Below are 26,183 nucleotides of genomic sequence, written 5' to 3' on the forward strand. Positions count from 1 at the left end.
TAAGAAGAACCACAAGATCACTGTGGCTGAGCTCCAGAGAAGCAGTAGGGAGATTGGAGAAAGTTCCACAAAGTCAACTATCACTGCAGCCCTCCACTTGTCGGGCCTTTATGGGAGAGTGGCCCGACAGAAGCCTCTCCTCAGTGCAAGACATATGAAAGCCCGCATAGAGTTTGCTAAAAAAATCCATGAAGGACTCCCAGACTATGAGAAATAATATTCTCTGATCTGATGAGACAAAGATAGAACTTTGGTGATAATTCTAAGCGGTATGTGTGGAGAAAACCAGGCACTGCTTATCACGAACCCAATACAATCCCAACAGTGAAACATGGTTGTGGCAGCATCATGCTATGGGGGTGTTTTCAGCTACAGGGACAGGACAACTGGTTGCAATTAAAGGAGACATGAATGCGGCCAACTACAGAGACATCCTGCATGAAAACCTCTTCCAGAGTGCTCTGGACCTCAGACTTGGCCAAAGGTTCACCTTCCAACAAGACAATGACCCTAAGCACACAGCTAAAAATAACAAAGGAGTGGCTTCAGAACAACTCTGTGACCATTCTTGACTGGCCCAGCCAGATCCCTGACCTTAACCCAATTGAGCATCTCTGGAGAGACCTGAAAATGGCTGTCCACTGTGAGGCAGTGACCAGCGTCATATGTGAGGGTCGCTATGTGTCCCCCAGGATGTGCTCAGAAGCATATTAGATCCGCTGGAGTGCTCACAGCAAGTTGCTTGCAAGTCACAAGGCAGAATAAAAGTGAGTGTGAACTTGGTCAAGTTATTTGACCAAGGAATTGCTCAGGAAAACCAGGTTTGGGCTTTTATTTTTGAAACGGACTGCAGAAAGGTAGTGGGGCCAGTCTGTTTCCTCCAGCCCAGATCATATAAGTGGCCCATGGCCACAGAGTCTGGAGGAAAAGAAAAACCCTGCAAGGATGTTTTTGGTGTTTCAGTTTTGGTCTTGCAAGTAGACAGCTCAGAGCACTCCCTGTGTGAGATAACACAGACCAACGGAGCCAAAAAGTCTGGCACCACCCTGCGTACATGGAGGTGCGGTCGCTCACGGCAACCAGTCCTGGACTATCTTTGATTTCCCGGCTGCGATCCAGAGGATACAGCGTTCTGTGCACTATGTGAGGTTTTTCTTTGGACATTAAACACGTTTTTGTTTTGAAATTGCTTGGGTCACTGTCTCATTCCTGCACAGCGTGGACACCGCTGCATCACACCACCAACGTTCACCATCCAACCTGACGGAACTGGAGAGGATCTGCAAGGAAGAATGGCAGAGGATCCCCAAATCCAGGAGTGGAAAACTTGTAGCATCATTCCCAAGAAGACTCATGGCTGTACTAGCTCAAAAGGTGCTTCTACTCAATACTGAGCAAAGGGTCTGAATACTTATGACCATGTGATTTTTCTTTTTTAATAAATTAGCAAAAATTTCTACATTTCTGCTTTTTTTTTAGTCAAGTTGGGTTATAGAGTGTACATTAATGAGAAAAAAGTGAAAATTTAAAGGGGTCTGAATACTTTCCGTACCCACTGTATATGTAATAAATGCCTGATTGACGCTGGTTCCACTATTGGTACCTAATATGATAACGGAGTCTTAAGATCGATTTACAATCACCATTTTTTTTTTTACCTACTCCCTCCTCCACCTTGAGATATCGCAGCACGTGGCCCTGATTGTGATGACACTTACCGGTACAGGGCGCTTTAGGGCTTCTAATCCTTCATCTTTGCTGTAGATAAAGTGCTCAAAGTCTTTGCTGACAAAATCTCTATGGATGATGAAAAATATACAGGACACAGAATTGGTCTACATCATAAATTGTGCTCAGAAATCCAAACCAATTCTATACATTCCTTTTCCTTCATCCTGAACCCATTCCACCCATCTCAGTCATTCTATCTTCTCTACCCCTACAACAATCCCACCAACAGCCTCCGCTCTCCAGAAACTGAAGTTTAATCAAACGATCAGTCAGGGCTGGCCCGAGAAATTACGGTGCCCTAGGCGAAACTATTTTGTTACGCCCCTACTATTCTTGGCAGTAGATGAAAACTTGGGATATAAATTTAGGAGCAAAATAAACCACAACAACAATGATTAATTAACTCTCTCCTAACTCTTTATTCTTCTGAGAAGTTGTATAGGACAAATATATACAAATTAATCAATAACACAAAACAAAAACGACCATAGGTAATTAAAATTTTTGTTTCCTTGCCTTTTTTTTTTTAAAAGGATGACACTAAGTCACCGAGATTAATTTGTTTAGCAACTTCAGATTCTATCAAAATTGTTGCCAACCCAACCAACCTCTCTTGCGTCATATTTGCCCTTAAATATGTACACTTTTCTTTCCATCCCTAAAACTTTTTGCCTTTTGAAAAGATTTTTTATAATTTTTTCTATTTTTTCTCTGGCGCCCCCTTTGGGTCGGCGCCCTAGGCGGCCGTCTAGTTCGCCTATACGTTCCGGCCGGCCCTGCGATTAGTATTTTACATCAGTATCTGTAGGCCAAAACCAGGAGTGGAACAATCAGAGGAAAAGTATAATAGAGACACGTCACCACTTCTGGATTTATCACCCACTCCTGGTTTTGGCTTACAGATACTGAAGTGACAAACTGACCAAATACTGCTCTCCATGTATCTGTTGTGACAATGACACAGCCACGACACATGTAGCTGCGGCGGCAATCAGCTGTTCAGCTGGCGCGATCCAGGAAGCCAGGTTCCTGCTGTAACTTATTCGGCAAGCGCTATAGCTTGCCGAATAAGCGGGGAACCGAAGATATTCGTTCAACTCTACTCTTGACAATACTCCATAGATTCTCTATGGGGTTATGGTATGGCGAGTTTGCTGCCAATCAAGCACAGTGATACTGCTGTTTTTAAATTTACTTTCATCTGGAAACAACACCTTGGACCACTGAGCAACAGTCCAGCTCTTTATCTCCTTGGCCCAGGTAAGACGCTTCTGGGGTTGTCTATTGGTCATGAGTGGCTGACACAAGGAATGCGACACTTGTAGCCCATGTCCTGGATACGTCTGTGTGTGGTGGCTCTTGTAGCAATGACTCCAGCAGCAGTCCACTCCTTGTGAATCTCCCCCATATTGAATGGCCTTTTCTTAACAACCCTTTCAAGGCTGTGGTTATCCTGGTTGCTTGTGCACCTTTTTCTACCACACTTTTTCCTTCCACTCAACTTTCCATTAATACGCTTGGATACAGCACTCTGTGAACATCCAGCATCTTTAGCGATGACCTTTTGTGGCTTACCCTCCTTGTGGAGTGTGTCAATGACTGCTTTCTGGACATCTGTCAAGTCAGTAGTCTTCCCCATGATTGTGGAGGTACTGAAACAGACTAAGGGACCTTTTTAAATGATTAGGAAGCCTTTGCAGGTGTTTTTTGTTATTCTAATTTACTGAAATAATAACTTTTGGGTTTTCATTGGCTGTAAACCATAATCATCAACATTAACAGAAATAAACACGTGAAATAGATCACTCTGTTTGTAATAATTCCTATATAATATGAGTTTCACTTTTTCTATCGAAGAACTAAAATAAATTAACTTTTTGATGATATTCTAATTTTGTGAGAAGCGCCTGTAATTGCCTCCTAGACTTTCGCCTACAAGACTCTCATGCTTCCCCTCTTTTCTGAAATTCCCTCCCTCATTCCATCTTACAAGTTCCCGATATTCTAGGTGATGTTCTCATACATTACCTATTTCTCTGCAGATTCAGGATGAGCGTACCATTAGAAGTCTCAATGGTATAGGATACATTCTCGTCCTGAAGATAAAAAGTTACGTTGCTCAGTTTCATGTAATTTTGCATCATTGATGGAACAATATATGTGCAAATTTTTTTTCCATGCATCAGTCCTCCTTTTATTTTTTACTTAGATACAATTGGGTTGCATTAAAAATTTTACACAGTTTTACTTTCACAGCCTTTGTTTTTCTGTCACATTCACCTTTCATGTCACCTGTGGTCATAAATCATCTAACAGGTGCCCAGAAAAAGACAGAAAAAAGAGTAACAAACTGTCCTTGAAACTGTCAGAACAGCTCACTGACAAATTCTCAGTTAACTCATTCTGCAGCCAGCAAATAAAGGGGACAAAAACTGAACTTGGAAATTATAGGCCAGTGAGTTTAACCTCAACTGTGGGTAAAATCCTGGAGGGTTTTCTAAGAGATACTATACTGGAGTATCTGGAGAAGAATAAACTTATGACCCAATATCAACATGGGTTTCCAAGGAACCGTTCCTGCCAGACTAATCTGATAAGCTTTTATGAAGAGGTAAGTTCCGGACTGGACCAAGGGAATGCAGTGGACGTGGTGTACATGGACTTTTCAAAAGCTTTTGATACGGTGCCACACAAAAGGTTGATACATAAAATGAGAACAATGGGGATAGGGGAAAATATGTGTAGGTGGGTTAAGAGCTGGCTCAGGGATAGGAAACAAAGGGTGGTTATTAATGGATCACACTCGGACTGGGTCACGGTTAGCAGTGGGGTACCACAGGGGTCAGTTTTGGGCCCGCTTCTTTTTAACATATTTATTAATGACCTTGTAAGGGGCATAGAGAGTAGAATTTCAATATTTGCAGATGACACTAAACTCTGCAGGGTAATCAATACAGAGGAGGACAATTTTATATTACAGGAGGATTTATGTAAACTAGAAGCTTGGGCTGATAAATGGCAAATGAGCTTTAATGGAGATAAATGTAAGGTCATGCACTTGGGTAGAACGAACAAGATGTATAATTATGTGCTTAATTGTAAAACACTGGGCAAAACTGTCACTGAAAAAGACCTGGGTGTATGGGTGGACGACAAACTCACATTTAGTGGCCAGAGTCAAGCAGCTGCTGCAAAGGCAAATAAAATAATGGGATGCATTAAAAGAGGCATAGATGCTCATGAGGAGAACATAATTTTACATTTATGTAAGTCACTAGTGCGACCACGCTTAGAATACTGTGTACAGTTCTGGTCTCCGGTGTATAAGAAAGACATAGCTGAACTGGAGCGGGTGCAGAGAAGAGCGACCAAGGTTATTAGGGAACTGGGGGGTCTGCAATACCAAGACAGGTTATTACACTTGGGGTTATTTAGTTTGGAGAATCGAAGGCTTAGGGGTGATCTTATTACAATGTATAAATATATGCGGGGACAATACCAAGACCTTTCTAATGATCTTTTTACTCTAAAGGTACTGTCACACTTAGCGATGTACCAGCGATCCCGACCAGCGATATGACGCGGTTAGGATCGCTGGTACATCGCTAGGTGGTCGCTAGTGAGCTGCCACATAGGCAGATCTCACCAGCGACATTGCTGGGGACGGGAGTCGCTACTTACCTGTCACACCAGGCGATCCTGCGTCCTCCCGCCCGGCTCCACGCGTCGCTCGTCGTCACAGCAGGAAGCGCCGCATCAAGCTGACGACGAGAAACGATCCTGGACGTTCTCGCACGATCAGCGATAAGCAGCGGGGGAGCGGGTTGTAGGTAAGTATCAGACACAGCGATATCGCTAGCAATATTGCTATAACGTCACAAGTTATAGCGATATTGCTAGCGATATCGCTTAGTGTGACATGCCCTTTAGACCTGTGACGGGGACAAGGGGGCATCCCCTACGTCTGGAGGAAAGAAGGTTTAAGCATACTAACAGACGCGGATTCTTTACTGTAAGAGCAGTGAGACTATGGAACTCTCTGCCATTTTCAAATATTTTTATTAAATTTTTCAATATAACAGTAATATTACAATATCATATTACATGTGGAGTTAAAACATACAGAGGAAATAAGGACGGAAGGAAAAGGGGAGGGAAACTAGGAAAGAATAGGTAGAATTAACAGTAATACTTTACTTTGTGTTACTATAGAGACATACAATAATAATCATACTTAACAGTATTAAATAGAATTATTTTTGCAGTTAGGGAGTTAGTCGCTAAACAATATAGGAGTATATATAAACATATCAAAACCTTATTTAGGAGAGAGAATATGAAGTTGACATATCGGAGATGAAGTTAGACCATGGTTTCCATCTTTTAACATATGCAGGATAATAATTATTAGCTATGGCGTGGCTTTTTTCATATGATTCATGTAGTGCCATTCTATCAAGAATGCCTCTAATCTCAGGAATTGTTTCTTCTTTCCAAAATTTGGCTATTGAATTTTTGGTTATGAGAAGTAGGTGAATAATTAACTCTCTGCCATATGATGTTGTAATGAGTGATTCCCTACTAAAATTTAAGAAGGGACTGGATGCCTTTCTTGAAAAGTATAATATTACAGGGTATATACACTAGTTTCCTTAGTGTTGCGTTGATCCAGGGAGCTAGTCTGATTGCCGTATGTGGAGTCGGGAAGGAATTTTTTTCCCTATGTGAAGCGTACTGTTTGCCACATGGGTTTTTTTGCCTTCCCCTGGATCAACATGTTAGGGCAAGTTAGGATAGGATATGGGTTGAACTAGATGGACTTAAAGTCTCCCTTCAACCTTAATAACTATGTTACTATGTCATAGAAAATACAGCACAGAGATTACAGAAGGCAAACAGTGGAAAATTTTTAATACAACCCAGTTGCAAAAATAATTTCTTAGCCTCAAATAAATGCACTTAAGTAAAAAAAACAAAAAAATCCCCAACTCTTTTAAGACTTTTATGTAAAATATCGTTGAATAATCATTTTAGGTCATTTTAAAAGAAATGCCGGTAAGGCTGATGCCAAAACACTTTGTGAGACATCACAGAAAAACCACAGCGCATTACAGCTGGGGTGCAAAATAAGCAAAATGTAATTTCTTAAAGATTTTCTGCCTAAAAAAAAAAAAGCTTCAAACTTGGCTGATAAATTTACCAAAGAAGAAAAAAAAACATCCCAGGCCAAAATACTGTACCCCTTTTTAAACCATATTTGCAATTAAGTAAATAAAAAAAACATAACCCCATTAATATATGACCTGAAGAAACCCCTCAATCAGTTGAGGTCCATTGTTCTCATATTGGTGTAATCCGTGATTTGCATGGCTAGCACTCATACCTATGGCAGCCTATGGGGCCATTCACATGTCCAGGATTTTTCTGTGGGAAATCATGGATACACATCCGACTGCAAGTCTGTGGGTCTGAATCTCACGGATTGTTACATAGGAAAAGAATAGAGAATTTTTTTTTCATGTGCAAGAAAAACTGACGACACTTGGACCAAACACGGATGAAACTCTGACCAAAAATCACTGATGAAACTCGGTCAGTTTTTTTCATACATGACTTGTGAATGAGGCCTTAGGTCTTCCATGAGATACACTGGAAGATCTCTTTCCATTCTCCAGTATGCGGATGTCTCACACCTAGGCTCGTTTTCTGGGTGTGCCTACGTATATTCATGTGATTGCTGATCTCACTGGCAATAAGGAAATATATGTTACAGACCGTCTTGTGACTCCTCTGTGCAATCGAAGGCTCAGGGAACCAGAATTACTGCATGTAAGAAACTTGTGGAGGCTTCTAAAAACCAAAGACAATCAGCCTGGAAACATTTTTGTAGCATTTGTTCAGCACCATTAAATAATATGTTTTGGCCTTGGGTAACCATAAGACGATTAGGCTGCTGTACATGGTGTGCCTATGCACCTTGTCATGGGGGCACTCCGGCAGGTTTTTTTGGGTGGTCTTGCCTATAACTTCCACGCTGCTTTTGAGAGGTTTTACTTGGACCTTTGCCTAAATGGAACATAGCAGAAGATCTCCTAAACCTATGTCTTTATATGTAGAGATTTACCATGAAATCCTTTTGGGTCTGAGCATTAAACCCTGGCATCCAAGGCCAGAAAAAAAAGGATAAAATCAAGGACAACCAATAGGATTTTTCCCGGACTCAAGGATCTAAGTTGAAGATTATTATTTATTATACATTGCTTACATAGCGCAACCTAATAATAATAATTTTTATTTTTATAGCACTAACATATTCCACAGCGCTTTACTTATATAGGGGACATGTACAGAAAATAAAGATATTACAGAATAAACAACTCGGATACTAATAGGAGTGAGGGTCCTGCTGCTCTCAAGCTTATAATCTATGACGAAATAGGGGGACATGAAAGGTGAAGGGTAAAAAGTGCTTATATTGTATGGTCCAGCCACCAATATAATAAATCAGTGGGGCACCACTAGGGCATTTAGACCAAGAGGGCACATGGGATCACAGCCCCATTAACCTGTGTTTTATTGGACATCTCTGTTATTAAGTTTATAGTGTCTTTAGTCATATTATTCTCTTTTCTTCCAATTCTGTCCTATTCATAATGGCTACTGGTTTATTATTAACCCCTTTCTGACATATGACGTACTATCCCGTCCAGGTGACCCAGGCCCATATGACCTTGGACGGTATAGTACGTCATACCGATCAACCGCGCTCACGGGGGGAGCACGGCTGATCGCGGCCGGGTGTCAGCTGATTATCACAGCTAACACCTGACACTATGTGCCAGGAGCGGTCATGGCACTTTAACCCCCGGCACACTGCGATCAAACATGATCGCAGCATTCCGATGGCATAGGGAAGCATCGCATAGGGAGGGGGCTCCCTGCATCTCTCAGAACAATGCTATGTGATCGCGTTATTCTGGGGGCCTCCTCCCTGCAGACCCAGGATCCAAGATGGCCGCAGGGTCCTTCTGGGTTCTGCAGGGAGGTGGCTTGTCAGTGCCTGCTGAGAGCAGGCCTCCTGCACTGTCTGTCAGATTGCTGATCTGACACAGTGCTCTGCAAAGTGTCAGATCAGCGATCTGACACTATTGATGTCCCACCCTGGGCAAAGTAAAAAAGTAAAAAAAAAAATTAACATGTGTAAAAATATTTTTAAAAAATTCCTAAATAAAGAAAAAAAAACATTGTTCCAATAAATACATTTCTTTATGTAAATAAAAGAAACAATAAAAGTACACATATTTAGTATCACCGCGTCCGTAAGGACCCACCCTATAAAACTGTCCCACTAGTTAACCCCTTTAGTGAACCCCTTAAAAAAAACAAGACAAAAAAACAATGCTTTATAATCATACCGTCGATCAAAAAGTGGAGTAACACGCGATCAAAAAAACGGATATAAATGAACATGGTATCGCTGAAAATGTCATCTTGTCCTGCAAAAAATGAGCCATCATACAGCATCTTCAGCAAAAAAATAAAAAAGTTATAGCTCGCAGAATAAAGCGATGCAAAAATAATTATTTTTTTATATAAAATTGTTTTTATTGTATAAATATATATAAATTTTAACACACGCTGAACGGTATAAACTCCCCCCCAAAAGAAATTCATGAATTGTTGGTTTTTGTTCACTTTGCCTCCCAAAAATCGTAATAAAAAGCAATAAAAAATGTCATGTGCCTGAAAATGGTACCTGTAGGCCAAAATATGGAAAAATTATAGCTCTCAAAATGTGGTGATGCAAAAACTATTTTTTGCAATAAAAAGTGTCTTTTAGCGTGTGACAGCTGCCAAACATAAAAACTTGCTATAAATAGTAAATCATACCCCCCTTTATCACTCCCTTAGTTAGGGAAAAATAATAAAATAATAGGGGAAAATAATAAAATAAAAAAAATGTATTTATTTCCATTTTCCCATTAGGGTTGGGGCTAAAGTTAGGGTTGGGGATAAAGTTAGGGTTAAAGTTAGGATTAGGGATAGGGTTGGGATTAGGGTTAGAGGTGTGTTAGGGTTAGGTTTGTGATTAGGGTTATGGGTGTGTTGGGGTTAGGGATGGAGTTAGAATTGGGGGGTTTCCACTGTTTAGGCACATCAGTGGCTCTCCCAACACGACATGTTGTCTGATCTCAATTCCAGCCAATTCTGCATAGAAAAAGTGAAACGGTGCTTCTTCCCTTCCAAGCTCTGCCATGCGACAAAAAAGTGGTTTACCCCCACATATGGGGTATCAGCATACTCAGAACAAATTGCACAATAACTCTTGGGGTCCAATTTCTTCTGCTACCGTTTGAAAAATAAAAAAATTGGGGGCGAAAATATCATTTTTGTGGAAAAAATATGATTTTTTATTTTTATGGCTGTACGTTATAAACGTCTGTGAAGCACTTGGGGGTTTAAACTTCTCACCACACATCTAGATAAGTTCCTTGGGGGGGTCTAGTTTCCAAAATGGGGTCACTTGTGGGGGTTTCCACTTTTTAGGTACATCAGGGGCTCTCCAAACACGACATGGCGTTCGATCTCAATTCCAGCCAATTTTGCGTTGAAAAAGTCGAACATCGCTCCTTCCCTTCCAAGCTCTGCCATGCACCCAAACAGTGGTCCCCCCCACATATCAGGTATCAGCGTACTCAGGACAAATTGCACAATAACTTTTGCAGTCCGATTTCTCCTGTTACCCTTGATAAAATAAAAAAAATTGGACCTGAAGTAATTTTTTTGTGAAAAAAAGGTAAATGTTGATTTTTTTGTAAACATTCAAAAATTCCTGTGAAGCACCTGAAGGGTTAATAAACTTCTTGAATGTGGTTTTGAGCACCTTGAGGGGTGCAGTTTTTAGAATGGTGTCACTTTTGGGTATTTTCTATCATATAGACCCCTCAAAGTGGCTTCAAATGTGATGTGGTCCCTAAATAAAAAATTTTGTTGTAAAAATGAGAAATCGCTGGTCAACGTTTAACCCTTATAACTTCCTAACAAAAAAAATTGTTAGTTCCAAAATTGTGCTGATGTAAACATGTGGGAAATGTTACTTATTAAATATTCTATGTGCCGTATCTCTGTGATTTAAGGGCATGAAAATTCAATGCTGGAAAATTGCGAAATCTTCAAAATTTTTGCCAAATTTTCATTTTTTTCACAAATAAAAGCAAGTCATATCAAAGAAATCACTACAATATGTCACGAGAAAACAATGTCAGAATCACCGGGATCCATGGAAGCGTTCCAGAGTTATTACCTCATAAAGGGACAGAGGTCAGAATTGTAAAAATTTGCCCGGTCATTAACGTGCAAACCACCCTTGGGGGTAAAGGGGTTAATATGAGGTGTTTTTCGTTACTTGGTTGCACTGGTAACCAGGCAGATTTCAGAATCTCATTTCATTGGTGGTTCAGAGGGGTCAGCTGTGATAGGCTCCAGCACGTACTAATTTTAGCCCTTGGTTGCAGGGCAGATGTTTATTCTTACAGATGTTACTGATTGGACAGTGGAAATCGGCGGGAAGTGTTCCTGATAAATACCTGGACCTGAAGGTCTTTTCTGTCAGTCTGAAGAAAGAAGAGGAAGATCGGTAACCGCCCTCCCTTCCCCTAATTTTTTATTTTTTGTCACAATGTTTGTTGAAGCGGGGTTTATGTCTCCCAGCTACACTGGGGGGACTTGGTGATTGTTTCACAATTTGGTTATTTTAACTATTTATTGATTAAAGTTTGATTGATATTTATTCATCTCAGTTACAGTATTTATTGGGCAACCTCATCAATAAACATCGTTGCCTATTCAATCCAAAATTTCGGCGTATCTTTCATCTTATTTTGAAGGGTCTATGGGTATTTGGGATTGGGGCTTGTAATGCCAAGGGTATTCACATAGCGCTGCACGAAACGGTCACCAATCAGTATGTGTACAGTACAGACACAGAGGGATATTCAGTGCATGGAGGCTGAGTGAACAGATGCTATGTGGGATCAGCTTTGGAAGAAAAATTTTGAAAGAAAAAACTGGAATAGTTACACAAGTGAGGTGAGGCGATAGGCAGTGTAAAGATATGCAGTTTTAAGACACGCCTAAAACTGTGGGTATTGGGAATTAATCACATTGTCCAGGATAATGCATTCCAGAGAATTGGTGCAGCACGCGAGAAGTCTTGGAGACAGGAGTGAGAGGTTCAGATTATTAAGGGTATTAGTCTTAGGTCATTAGTGGAATGGAGGGCACTGGTAGGGTGACAGACAGAGATGAGGGAGGAGATGTAGGGTGGTGCTGAATCGTGGAGAGCTTTGTGGGTGAGAGTGATAAGTTTATACAGGACACAGTAGCGGATGGGCAACCAGTGCAATGACTGGTTCAGGGCAGAAGCATAGGTGTGACTGTTGGAAAACAATATGATATGAATATTCAGGACGATTTGGAGAGGGGAGAGCTTATTAAGAGGGAGACCAATCAGTAGAGAGTTTTAATAGTCCAGACGAGAATGAATAAGAGATTTTTGCAAAGTGAAAGGTAAGAAAAGGTCGAATTCTAGAAATGTTGTGACATGAGCACAATATATCATTGGTGCAAACAAACAGGGGCCCAAGAGGTAAGGAGGTCCATTTCTATCTCCAAAGCAGGTGGAATTGTGCATTATATTGAACTCTTGGGCTGCAAAGGGCCCATATATTGTTCTCGTACAGGGGCCATTTTTCTGTCTGTGTCCACCAGTAGCGCTATCATATTCCACAGTACTTTACATACATTATTATCGCTGTCTCCATTGGGGCTCACAATCTAGATTCCCTATCTGTATGTCTTTGAAGTGTGGGAGAAAACCTGAAGAAAGCGGGAGGAAACCCACGCAAACATGGGGAGAACATACAAACCCCTTGCATTTGAATTCAGGACCCCAGCACTGCAAAGCAACAGTGCTACCCACTGAGCCAGTGTAACAAGGGGGCACGGGGTGGTAGTCATGGCCGAGTCCATGAAACAACAGTCAGTGCGCACCCAGGCCCCTTGCACACGTAACGACAAGTGACATCCCAATCCTGCGGTAAAGTCAGTTACCTTTATCACATGCTCACTTCAGCCACTGGGGATGAGTATTCAGGAAAACACCACAGGCACAGTTCTGTTACAACTTTACTGTACATAACACAATCCTTCCTGCTCTGTCCCTGCAACTTCATGAGGCTGCACAGCATCAATGGCTCCCATCCAGGTTTGGGAACCACAGCAGTCCTTCCGGAGAGAATCCCACACTACCAGGGCCCGTCCACACTGCCCGACAATCCGTGTCAGCTTGTGTCCCCCCCCCCCACCAGGGCACCCTCTGTTCCTGGACGTGGAGTGTCTTTCCCTGGGCAAGCCTGCCTGGGCTCTGCTGCAAAAACAGGAAATCCCCTCCCTGTAAGTATGTAGGACTGGCCCCCTTCTTAACTACTTCTGTCCCTGAACTAACTATGTACAAAAGCATGTACATAGCATATACAATACATTACACATTACTACATGACAGGACAATATGCAACATTAATACACAGCATAACAATGTAAAAATTGAGGGAACCACTGGGGTGCCGCATGGGCTCGGTGTGGAGGACGTTTACATCTGTTTTTTTGGGCCAAAACTGATGCTCCCAGATGTGACTTTGACGTCTGAAGTGCAATATGAAACACATTACATACAGTGTGTTTTGATGTGTAATATATTTGTAGCATTTTCAATGTCTTAGGTATTTTTTCCCCATATACAGCATGCTTGCTGAATGGCATTTCCATTTCTGGTATTTTCGATATAGTATTGAAAACTCAAGAAAAAAGTTAATGTACAAGATGTTCTAAAATAAAAAGTGCCCCCCCAAAAAATCACAACATAAAATGCATTGAATCGGTAAAAAAAACATTGAAAAAAGTGTATGAAAGAGGACTAAAGATGGCTATATACCTCTCTTCTGTCATGGGAAATCTTCCTTGATTGATAAATAAATATGCTACTTGGATCAACCAAGTACAACTTTTTACTGCCACTGAGACAAATAATAAATGCTTTTAATTTTGCAGAGTTATGCATCTTTAATATATACTCCACTACCTTATTTTGTCTCCCTCTCTCTCAAAGATCATAATAAAAAGGGGTGTTTTAACTGCCTAATTTGTGCTCTTTTATAAACTGCTTTGAGTTGCTGCTCTAGCAAGAATACATATTCAAGCACTATTTATAAACGCTCTCTCCATGTGAAACTCTCTGCTCTCCTTCCACATTTTCAGACAGTGATAGTGTTTGTAAATAGTGTGTGAATATGAATTCTTGCTAGATCAGCAGTTCAAAGCAGCTTCTGAAAGAACATGAACTAGGCAGTTAAAACAGCATGTTCAGCATTGTGTTTGAGAAAGAAGGAAGCAATATAAGGTTATGGAGTATTTCACAAAGATTTATAACTTTGCAAAGGCTGATCAATTATTATTATTATTTTTTTTTAAATGTACCTACTCTATAGTTTAGCTTTAAATAAAGTATGTTGAAAAATCATTCATAAAATCAAGATTAGTACAAGATGTACAAAACAAAGTGTTATAGTGCCCACCTACAGTATAGCAAAGTTGGCTGAACTTTAATAATATTTTCAGGGCCGGCTGACTATCTACACTGCGTTCCAAATTATTATGCAAATTGGATTTAAGTGTCATAAAGATGTAATTTTTTGTTTTTCAAATAAACTCATAGATGGTGTTGTGTATCAGGGCTCTTTGGATCACTGAAATCAATCTCAAATTCCTGTGATAATTAGTTTACCAGGTGAGCCCAATTAAAGGAAAACTACTTAAGAATGATGTTCCACATTATTAAGCAGGGCACAGGTTTCAAGGAATTTAGGAAAGAAAAAGGACCTCTCTGCTGCTGAAAAGCATCAAATAGTGCAATGCCTTGGTCAAGAGATGAAAATATTAGATATTTCCCAAAAATTTAAACGTGATCATCGTATTGTTAAGGCTGGTTTCACATTAGCGCTTCTTAAGCGCACGCACGGCCGGGGGTAGCTCCGCCCCCGAGCCGGCTCTCTGCCCGGCGTGCCCGCCCCTTGCTTGTAGCGCCGCCTCCTAGCGCACAGCGGCGCCTGCGATCGGCGCACCCTATCTTTAGCATAGGGTGCGCAGATCGTGCGCAGGCCGTGCGCTAGTTGCGCTTTGACCTGCGCTGCGCACTTTTGACGGTGCGCCGTGCGCGCCAAAATCCGAAAAGTTTGATTTTGGCGCGCACGGCGCACCGTCAAAAGTGCGCAGCGCAGGTCAAAGCGAAACTAGCGCACGGCCTGCGCACGATCTGCGTACCCTATGCTAAAGATAGGGTGCGCCGATCGCAGGCGCCGCTGTGCGCTAGGAGGCGGCGCTACAAGCAAGGGGCGGGCACGCCGGGCAGAGAGCCGGCTCGGGGGCGGAGCTACCCCCGGCCGTGCGTGCGCTTAAAAAGCGCTAATGTGAAACCAGCCTAAGAGATTTGTGGTTGATTCTGAGCACAGACATGTTTGTGCTGATAAAGGCAGAATGAGGAAGGTTTCTGCCAGGCAAGTTCATCGGATTAAGAGAGCAGCTGCTAAAAAGCCATTACAAACCAGCAAACAGATATTTAAAGCTGCTGGTGCCTCTGGAGTCCCTCGAACCTCATGGTGTAGGATCCTTCAAAGGCTTGCTGTGGTGCATAAACCTACTATTCAGCCACCCCTAAAAGGTGTTCACAAGCAGAAATTGTAGCAGTGGGTCCAGACATACATGAAGACAATTTTTCATACAGTCTTGTTTACTGATGAGTGTCGAGCAACCCTGGATGGTCCAGATGGATGGTTGGTGGATGGCCACTATGTCCCAACAAGGCTGCGACTTCAGCATGGAGGAGGAGGAGTCATGTTTTGGGCCGGAATCATGGGGAAACAGCTGGTAGGGCTCTTTAAGGGTCCTGAAGGTGTGAAAATGACCTCTGCAAAGTACTGTATATAGAGTTTCTGACTGACAGCTGTCTTCCATGGTATAAAAAGCAGAAATGTGCCTTCAGGAGCAAAATCCTCTTCATGCATGACAATGCACCATCTCATGCTGCAAAGAATACCTCTGAGTCATTGGCTGCTATAGGCATAAAAGGAGATAAACTCATGGTGTGGCCACCATCTTCCCCTGACCTCAACCCTGTAGAGAACCTTTGGAGTATCATCAAGCAAAAGATCAATGAGGGAGGCAGTTCACATCAAAACAGCAACTCTGGGAGGCTATTCCGACTTCATGCAAAGAAATCCAAGCAGAAACTCTCCAAAAACTCACAAGTTCAATGGATGCAAGAATTGTGAAGGTGATGTCACAGAAGGGTTCCTATGATAGCATGTAACTTGGCCTGTTAGGATGTTTTGGAGTTAAATAGCTTTTTTGTTCAGTGAATGTGACCTCCTAATGCTGCAAATTCCACAAATGAACATTTTCAGTTCTTTAAAACAGATCAAATGTTTAGAAATTTTACTGTGCCTAATAATTTGGAACAGTGCAATTTGAGTTTTTATTCATTTTGGAGATTATAGTTATCATTGGGAGGTTTCTTCAATAAAATTTGATGTATACTCTAACGGGTGATGACTTTTATTAGACTGACTGTCATTTCTACCGACTATTTAGGAAAATCATAGAAAAATATCATTTGCATAATAATTTGGAACACAGTGTAATGTGCGTGGGAGCCTTGCATTTCCCTATTAAAAACATTGAGCAGGTGTATCGGAGGTCTGAAGGAATAACTATCAGTAGAACTATCTATGTCTTTCATTATATACAGGATTAATGGCCTGCTTAGAGCAGAATAATAAGGATATGAACATAAAGGCTTACTGTGCTTTGATCCACATTCCTCCTCACTCTGTTCACCATTTGTTCCGGAAAAACAATTTCTTGGTCCTCCAGTCCAGAAACCAAATATCCTAAGGATACAGAATCATTATCTTTATGCAAAACTTTGCTACAGATCTTTCATTTACAGACTGCAGGAGATGCCACAATAATGGAGACATCCGTGATTCTTTTTTAGTAATCATCAATGCAATATCTAAGTCTTACAGCTTTTTAATTAGATAACTATGTGTACGCTACCGGAGATGTAATAGGAAGCTCCCAGGCCCTGATCCAAAACCTGATCTCATTGTTTGAGGTATAACGGTCATTGGACTCAGTCACCAGGTCTGATTACAGCTCCATTGTTATACCCCTCTGGAATCTCAAGGATTAGTCTTCTTGTCACATCCATGTCTGAGCATGCCATGCCACCTCCACCCTGGTTGCTATACGGCGCTCCACTGAGTCTTGGACTGGCCAACAGGAGATTCCTCCGGTGGGCCCCTGTGTAAGGGCCCCGTCACACATAGCGACTCACCAGCGATCCCGACAACGATATGACCTTGTCAGGATTGCTGGTGCCTCGCTACATGATCGCTGGTGAGCTGCCAAACCGGCAGATCTCAGCAGCGATCAGGACAGCGACACGCGGGTAACAAGCGTCGCTTAGAAACCGGATGTGTACGTTAGATACCAGCTCTCGCTGGTGCAAGTAGCTGGTAACCAAGGTAAACATCAGGTTTCTAAGCACCGCGCGGCGCTTAGAAACCCGATGTTTACCTTGGTTACCAGCTCCCTGCACCAGCGAGAGCTGATATCTAACGTACATATCGGGTTTCTAAGTGCCGAGCGGCGCTTAGAAACTTGGTGTTTACCCTGGTTACCAGCTCTAGCTCGCTGATCGCTGCTCTCCTACCTGCCACACGCAGCGATGCGTGCTGGCCAGCGGGAGACCAGCAATCAAAAAAATGGCCAGGCCATTCGAGCACGATCAGCGATACCGGCAGGGGGGCCGGTCGCTGATAAGTGTCAGTGTCAAAACTTGTGACTCAGCAGCGATCTCGCTAGCGAGATCGCTGTGTGTGATGGGGGCTTAAGAGTAGGTCACCACCTTCTTATATAAACAGTACTTGGCACAATATACTTGAATCACTATGTACAGACAATATCTTATTCATTTAACAGTCTGCCCAGTTCATTATTACATACATTTGTCATTGAGGATAGCGTCACATTTGCATGTAGCTGAAAAGTGGGGTCCTGGAGCTGGTTACTGGTGGGCCCTTGGCACCCCAGACCGACACTGGCTGCTCTAATACTGCGGCGACTGCTGGCTTTTCAGCTATAAGATTGCTGAGACTAGTTGTCAATTTCCTGTCCACCTATGTTTTGCTGCAGTGAGCTGGTAATGTAATTAGCTCTCTGCTGGGAGCCATGGGCGAAGCTCCCATCTATATAAACCCCAGCAGACAGTTACTGGCTGCCAATTACCAAGTTCAGCTTGACCTGGTCACACTGATCCATTTCTCCTGTGTTGTTATTTATTCAATTTTCTGACCCATAAAATAATCTGATATCATTAAATGAGGTTTCCACTTTGTCTGCCAATCCTCCATTTCTTCTGTTCTGTCCCTATACTGCCCAGTCCTCGCTCTTCTCTACTTTGTGCTGCATTGATAAATTGATAACAATCTGACACAAGGACATATAACAAGCTGCAGCCAATCACTGGCTGAGGCCAGGCAACGCTGCAGCCAGTGATTGACTGAGCGGTCATTTTCTGTATCCTATGAGGAATTAGGACTAGACATCAGTAGAGGAAATGAGAAACATCTGGACATCTGTGCTCTGCTCTGATTATGTCACAGTGTACTTTATTAAAAGCTGATAACTATGTCAGAATGGTCTCTCTTCAATTCTAGGCTGTCTCCTATGTTATTGATGTTAGAATGGTCTCTCTTTTTATTGCTAAGCTAGCTCCTTTTTTCTTGAAGTCAGAATGGTTTGTTTATATGCAGGTTGTGTTCTATTTTCTTGATGTCAGAATGGTCTGTTTCTTTAGTTTAGGCTGTGTTCAATTTTCAAGATGTCAGAATGGTCTGTTTCTTCATTTCTTAGGCTGTGTTCTATTTTCATGATATCAGAATGGTCTGTTTCTTTAGTTTAGGCTATGTTCTATTTTCAAGATGTCAGAATGGTCAGTTTCTTTATTTCTAGCCTGTGTTCTATTTTCTGGATATCAGAATGGCCTGTCTTTATATCTAGTCAGTGTTCTATTTTCTTGATGTGACTGTGATTTTTTTTTTTACATTTCTAGGATTTGTTCTATATTCAAGATGTCAGAGTGGTCTGTGTCTTTATATTTGGGCTGTGTTCTATTGTAATATTTTTTCTCCATTTTAATGCTGGATATGTAATTTGCAAAAAATATTGTAATATGGTTAATAATTACCCTATTTTGCTACCTTCTTGCAAAAAAAAAACCACAGATGCTGAACAACGGCTTTGATCCGTGTACTATATCTGGTGTACGGATTTACCAAGTTTGAGTAGGGGGGACCGCCCTCTGTGGCTATTGTATCACTATGATCGCAGTATGAGTTTTTTGCAGGCTCTGCTCCTGCTGTCTCAGTTTGTAGGATCAGATTGACTCACCAGAATACCAAATGATTCTCACCTAGGCCACCTCAGTGGTCACCACATTTGCAGGAGACTTTGGAGCTATTTGCTGCTCCTAGAGTCTATTTCTCATGGGATGATTCACAAACAATCTATTAGATCTCTTTGATAATATGCTCTGTGTATGTAATGATAATAGCAAGGTTCCTGGGAACCCTAGTCGGGAACAAACTTGAGTCCCAGGGTCGTCCATTGACCTTGGTTGCTTATACAGTCCTACCACTCAACCTTCGAATCTTACAATGGCCGTTACACAGCCATTGTTTTGTGCATCTAATTAATCGATACCGATGTAGGATCGATTATCATGACTCACAACTCGTCATCTTGATAACTTGTCACAGAAGGTTATCTCAAGATCAAGATAATTTAACTTTGAAGAAGCCACTGACCAATGTCAAGTTAGGTGTCAAAATTACCGTTTTTTTTGTGTGCCGTGAGATCCGTATGCTGTGTTAATTGAGTCAAGGTCACCATTGCTACAGTTGTAACTTATCCTTTGGCTTCTATCGCAGATATACAGTTGGGGAAGTGAAATTAATACTTTACGCTGGGGATCTCCAAGGGCTTGGCATAACCAGTTAACAGCTATTAATAATTTGCATTGCAATTAAATACATTCTATTTTTTTATGGGGAATTCCAACTGGAGAAACTCCACAGAGGTGTAGGATGAAGGTCTACTAACTTCAGATGTTAAATATATTGTATAAAGAAATTATTTTAAGTGGAATCTGTCACCAGGTTTTTACTACGCAATCTGAGAGCAGCATGATATCGGGGCAAAGACCCTGATTGCAGTGATACGACACTTACTGGGCTGTTTTTATACAATCCCTGTTTTTCAGATCTACCAGTTCTCTTATTGGCAGCTTTCTGTGTACACTGTACATAAGCAGATAGTTGCTAATCAGTGGTAGGGGCGGGGTTACACAGAGCAGAAGGACTACATGGCACGGGAAAACTAGTCCTATAATAATTATCTCCTGCTGATAAAACACTGATTTCATGGAAACAACAACAAACAGCTCAGTAAGTGACACATCACTGGAATCAGGCTCTCTGCTCCTATATCATGCCACTCTCCAATTACATATCAATAACTTGCTGACAGATTCACTTTAAAAGAATTCCCTTATACAACTTGTAAAAATAAATTAAAAGAATCTAAATGTTTTTAAAAAAATATTTAAAAAAAACGGGAAAAAAAATATTTTTCCAATTCAAAAATAAGGAAATGTAAAAAAATATTGATGTATGACAAAATGAAATTATTTAACCAGTATGGTAAATGTCATAATGTAAAATCAAAATGCCAGAATTGCCATTTTTTCGGACACTGCACTTCCCTCAAAAAACACAATAACAAACAATCATAATGTTGTAGGTACTGCTTAATAGTCAGTCTCCAGAGATCTTGATGCTCTTTGTCCACTGTGTACAATGTAATCAAGAAGTTTACAACCCATAGCACTGTAGCTAATCTATCTGGATGTAGAGAGCAGAGAAAAATTGATGACAGATTGCAACACAGGATAGTCGCGATGGTGAATAAGAAGCCCCAATCAAGTTCCAAAGAAATTCAAGCTGTCCTTCAGGCTCAGGGTGCATCAGTGTCAGTGCAAACTATCCATCAATATTTGAATGAAATGAAACGCTATGGCAGGGAAAAATACTTCATTTTCTGGAACAATTTCAAGGATGCCAACACTTTCAACCATCACTGTATGACCTTTTCTGCTTCATCTTGCAGCTCCAGACACATGGCCGCTGTGATGTAGTAACAGGGGAATACACGATCCCTCGAACTAGGGGCACCCTAGGCTATTGCTGTCCCCTGATTTACCCTAGATGGTGGAGACACCGGGGTCTCAGACCATGCTATGCTTCTACCTTAACCCTTATCTGTTCCCTCCCCCACACAGGGAGGTGTGAGGCTAACATGTATAGGAATACACTAACCAGACAGGGATAAAAGAAAACTACAATAATGCAAATACACTTACAAAATAACAGAGTGGGAAACAAGGGAGGAATAGGAAGGAAGAAACCAAATGGGGGAGGATAAGGATTAACATGCAAACCAATTCCATGCAGCAATCTCCTGAAAATCTCTCCAAACACTGAACTCTTCAACTCCAAACCAGGTAGTGGTAACTATCACTGGCAAGGTCAGAAGCAAGGAAGATGGTTCTTATACCTGCTGGGTGTAAAGAACTCAGAACAGCTGAATTCCAGGAGTCCAACTGAGCAGTTTAACCCTTGTAGCACCAGAGCAAAGAAAGCCAGAACTGCTAATAGGACTGTGAAACCAATCTATCTACCATAGGTGTATGCGTCACTGTCCGCTGTGATCGTCTGACCCCACTCTGTCGCGGTATCCCCGTGACAGCCGCTGAATGGTGCTCTTCTCTGTGCAATGTAGAAGGAGAGAGGGTGAGAGTCATGTACTAACTGTGGCAGGGAAGTAAGTAGCTATCATTTTTAGTAAAGGTCAATAATTTTCTTATACTTAACAATGCCTTTAAAATAATTAGAGCAAAGATCCTGGTGTGTCCTTAAACACAGAACGTACAGTGACAGCTGAACTCGAAATACCAGAATTGTATGAATTTTATCCTCTGGCAAAATTATTACATGTGCATGGAGATACCGCTGTCAACCAGAGCCTGGCAGAACTGACAGGTGACGTATGTTCATTGTTTGTGGATCTTGGTCGAGGACATAATTACGTTATGTATGGATATGTCTTTCGACTTTTACGGCATAATGAAAAGCTTTGCAACATTCTAATACAGTTTTTTTTTATATATTTTTAAATTCTTGCTTGCTGTCAGTGAATAGGGATATACCTGTCTGCATCCAACACCTGAAAGTTCCTAGTTCTTCATTCCCAACTGACATAGGTTCCTGGCTCAGTAAAGTGGCTTCATATGAAGGTCTTACGTAGATTTTTCATGTATGTTCACTCAGAGCTTTTGTTTTACACAGTCGAAAACCATGAGTGTTTCAAGCAGAAACAACTTTAGGAAACGCTCCTGTTTTTAGGAGATATTGGGCGTGTTCACACTATGTTTGTTTAGGGCGCGTTTTTTCAGTGAGTCCACTCCTAAAAATGCTGGAAAAAATGGTCAAAAGAATTATCTTATTCATTTTCATGGAAAAACAACTTACTCTTCATATGTTTAAGTTTTTGAATGATCTTTTAAAAACATAAAACTTTTTTTTTTAAAAAGTAACATACTGTACATTATTCAGGCATTTTCTGCTAGGAAGAAGCTCCATGTTTTATAAAAGAAGTCAAAATAAAGGCTAAAAACAAAAACGCTGGAAGATACTTAGGTGTTTTTTTTCGAATGTCTTGTTAGAGTTTCTCTGAACAAACTCTAGAATTTTATTCATTGTTTAATGGATGAGAAAGAGCGTGGTATAAAACAGAAAAAGAAAACAGTAACACAAACATTAACAAAACATTAATTAAAACACTTCAGAATAAAAGAAACAGAGAAAACAGTTGAGATTGAGTTCTGTCTTTTGAGCTTCTGTTAATCACTTCAGGGTTTCAAAGTGATTAAAAGATATGACCTGACCACTTTTCAGGTGGCTTCCCCTTGAAGACACTCTGTAATACAATTTAAATAAAAAAACAGCCAAAATATGTCAGAAAAGATGAATGAATACAATCCAGAAAAACGCTTCATGACAAATAAGATGCCGGTATGTGCTGGAAAGTCTTCCACCTGAAAAACTTGAAGACATCACATGCACATACCCTAAAAGTGCTCATATCCTTTAGCTGGTAGTAAAGGCACTTATACATATTAAACTGAACTTGGCCAAACCCAGAGATATTGACAGGTTTGGCCAACAGTCTAATACGTATGGGCACCCATAACTAATGATGTTGGAGGAGATAAGGATCTGTCATGCCCAATTTCAGACTGACATATATCGCCTCATTCAGATGGCTGTATTTTTAGTCCAGCACACTGACCCTAAAAATGATCTATTATCAAGTCTAATAAATAAAAGATTGCCACATCTACACTGAGAATCACTAGTACCACTGTCAGTACATGACTACATCACAAGAACAGCATCATTACACAGCTACATCACCAAAACCACAATCAGCACACAACTACATCACCAGATCCACTGACAGTACAAGACTATATACCCCATTACTATTGACTTTATGGATACAACCCCAGAACCACTCACAGTACTTACCCACAGTCTGGGTTCAATAAGGTGATGTAGGTATGTGCACAACAACTTTTTCAGGCAGATTCTGCCTTCAATCTGCCATAAAGAGCACTGCAAAATATGAACATACTGCACAGCAATTTAAAAACGACCTCGCTGTGCAGATATTCCATCTAATGCCACTTTTTTAACCTCTTCACTGTTCAGAAACCTTGACGTGTTTAAAAGAAACAACACTGTCATTCTCGCTAGCTATAGTGTAAATCATTGAAAAAAGACGCTGGTGGCATTTCCATCGGCATTTTCCGGAAGTTTCGACTGGGGAAACGCAACAGCTACGCTAGCATCAAAATGACGCTGTATGCACATAGCCTTAATGAGGTTTTGAAGAGTTTTTTTTTCCCCTGAATTGTTCTTTAAAGCCTTCTGATTGGACAGTGCCTACTTTGAAGAGGTTTCCATCACGAGCCTCTTTTTTCCGTCAGGCAGTTTTCAAAACCTCTTCAAGAAAAAAATAAAAGAAGCTACAAAAACCCCACCCCTTCTCAAATGAATAACAGATTTCCCATAGAAATGAATTGGAAGAGTTTTAAGGAGGATTTGGGAGAGAATCCACTCCAAAAACCTCCTCAAAAACTCAAGGTATTTACGCTCGATGTCTTTTTCAGGAGGATTCCATCTGAAAAAGCACTGCAAAACCAGCCAGAAAAATGAATCAAATGCACAGCAATATTAGAAGTACTGTCATCGACGTCACTTCTAGTAACCGGTTCAGGGTTTGGAAACTCTGGAGCGTTTAAAAGAAATAGTATGTTCATTCTTTCAAACGAAGCCGCCCGGCTTTCTACTATGGAAGGTACAGGAAAAAAAAATGCTGGTGCCGTTCAAATGACCAAAAATCAACCGGTGGAGCTGGTTCAGGAAGAAAGTTGCTGGCTTTTTACAGAAGCACCTTTGTGAGATAAGACTTTGACGGCTTTGCTGTTGCATTAAGATGTCGTGTGCACGTACCCTCAATGTGCACACAGGTCACAAACACATTCCAGGCATGTTTCATTAATGGAACTTATAGGAAATCTTTTCTGTGAATCAGAGAGAAAATATGCAGCACACAATAAAGGGTTTGACCACCATTGATCATCCCCCTATAAAAATATTTATCTCCTAGACTGACACTTTGTCTCCTGACGGTCATATGAGATTGTTGAAATTGTTGTGAATGTAATGTGACCGCTGCAGCCAATCAGTGGTCCCTGATAAGCAATAGCCTTTCAGTATTCCATCAGGGCGGACCTCCAGAATAGTGAAGGCTGCAGTCGATTACCTACAGTGATCACATAACGTAATGTGACGTGACTGCCGGCAAAGACATCCCCGACATTGGAGGTCATTTTATGCTTGTTTGTTTTCTTTAGTTTATTATCAATGCTTTTCAGAAGGGGTCATCCACTAGTGTAAAAACCCTTTAAGCAGCTTTTCAGTTTATGCTGAAGATATTTTCTGCTTACTTCTCCCAATGGAATATAAAAACTAAAAACAAGATCTACTCAATTTAGTGCAGAAATGTCAGCAGGTATGGGGAAATTACACTGCAGATATGTCTCTTCAGGGAGAATATGGTGCCCAAAGTGCCTCTCGGTCCTTAGTCTGTGTCTGTACTAATGAACAAGGGACTGATTTTACATGGTATATAACAGCAAGCAATGTATCATTTTCCCGAATTTTGCAGGAGCTGGGTAATTTTCACATTGGGATGAAAAGGGTTAAAAAAAACTCTCATTCAAACTAAAACATCTAAAAGCTCATTCACATGCATTGTTTGCGGCATTTTTACTTTTAAATGTATTGTTACATTGTTATCTACATTTGCTACATTCACATGCATTGTTTGCTGCATTTGTTGCATTCACATTCATTGTTTGCTGCATTTGTTACATTCACATGCATTGTTGCTGCATTTGTTGCATTCACATTCATTGTTTGCTGCATTTGTTACATTCACATGCATTGTTGCTGCATTTGTTGCATTCACATTCATTGTTTGCTGCATTTGTTACATTCACGTGCATTGTTTGCTGCATTTGTTACATTCACATGCATTGTTGCTGCATTTGTTACATTCACATGCATTGTTTGCTGCATTTGTTACATTCACATGCATTATTTGCTGCATTTGTTACATTGACATGCATTACTTGCTGCATTTGTTACATTGACATGCATTACTTGCTGCATTTGTTAAATTCACGTGCATTGTTTGCTGCATTTGTTACATTCACATTCATTGTTTGCTGCATTTGTTACATTCACATGCATTGCTGGCTGCATTTGTTGCATTCACATTTATTGTTTGCTGCATTTGTTACATTCACACTCATTGTTTGCTGCATTTGTTACAGTCACGTGCGTTGATGGCTGCATTTGTTACATTCACATGCATTGCTGGCTGCATTTGTTACATTCACACTCATTACTTGCTGCATTTCTTACATTCATATGCATTGTTTGCTGCATTTGTTGCATTCACATTCATTGTTTGCTGCATTTGTTATATTCACATGCATTACTTGCTGCATTTGTTAAATTCACGTGCATTGTTTGCTGCATTGGTTACATTCACATTCATTGTTTGCTGCATTTGTTACATTCACA

At 40.9% G+C, this 26,183-nt stretch overlaps 1 protein-coding gene across 8 annotated transcripts in view; it reads right to left on the minus strand.

The window, feature by feature from the left end:
* The window catches only part of LOC141049737 (disintegrin and metalloproteinase domain-containing protein 9-like), a 90,554-nt gene that overhangs the window by 43,915 nt on the left and 20,456 nt on the right, over positions 1–26,183 (minus strand). For 2 of the 8 annotated variants that reach the window (XM_073546453.1, XM_073546451.1), the window contains exons 2-4: positions 16,645–16,733; positions 3,760–3,827; positions 1,719–1,797 (exon numbers count right to left, since the gene is read on the minus strand). In XM_073546453.1, coding sequence (XP_073402554.1) covers positions 1,719–1,797; positions 3,760–3,827; positions 16,645–16,683 — 186 coding nt within the window. In that variant the 5' untranslated portion in view covers positions 16,684–16,733. Of the gene's footprint in view, positions 1–1,718; positions 1,798–3,759; positions 3,828–16,644; positions 16,734–21,328; positions 21,464–24,542; positions 24,643–26,183 lie in introns of those variants that run through there. The other 6 variants (XM_073546459.1, XM_073546456.1, XM_073546452.1 and 3 more) reach the window with 5 other exon arrangements.

Source organism: Dendrobates tinctorius, unplaced genomic scaffold, assembly GCF_039654945.1.
Source record: "Dendrobates tinctorius isolate UK_male_01 unplaced genomic scaffold, ASM3965494v1 ptg000147l, whole genome shotgun sequence".
NCBI lineage: Eukaryota > Metazoa > Chordata > Amphibia > Anura > Dendrobatidae > Dendrobates > Dendrobates tinctorius.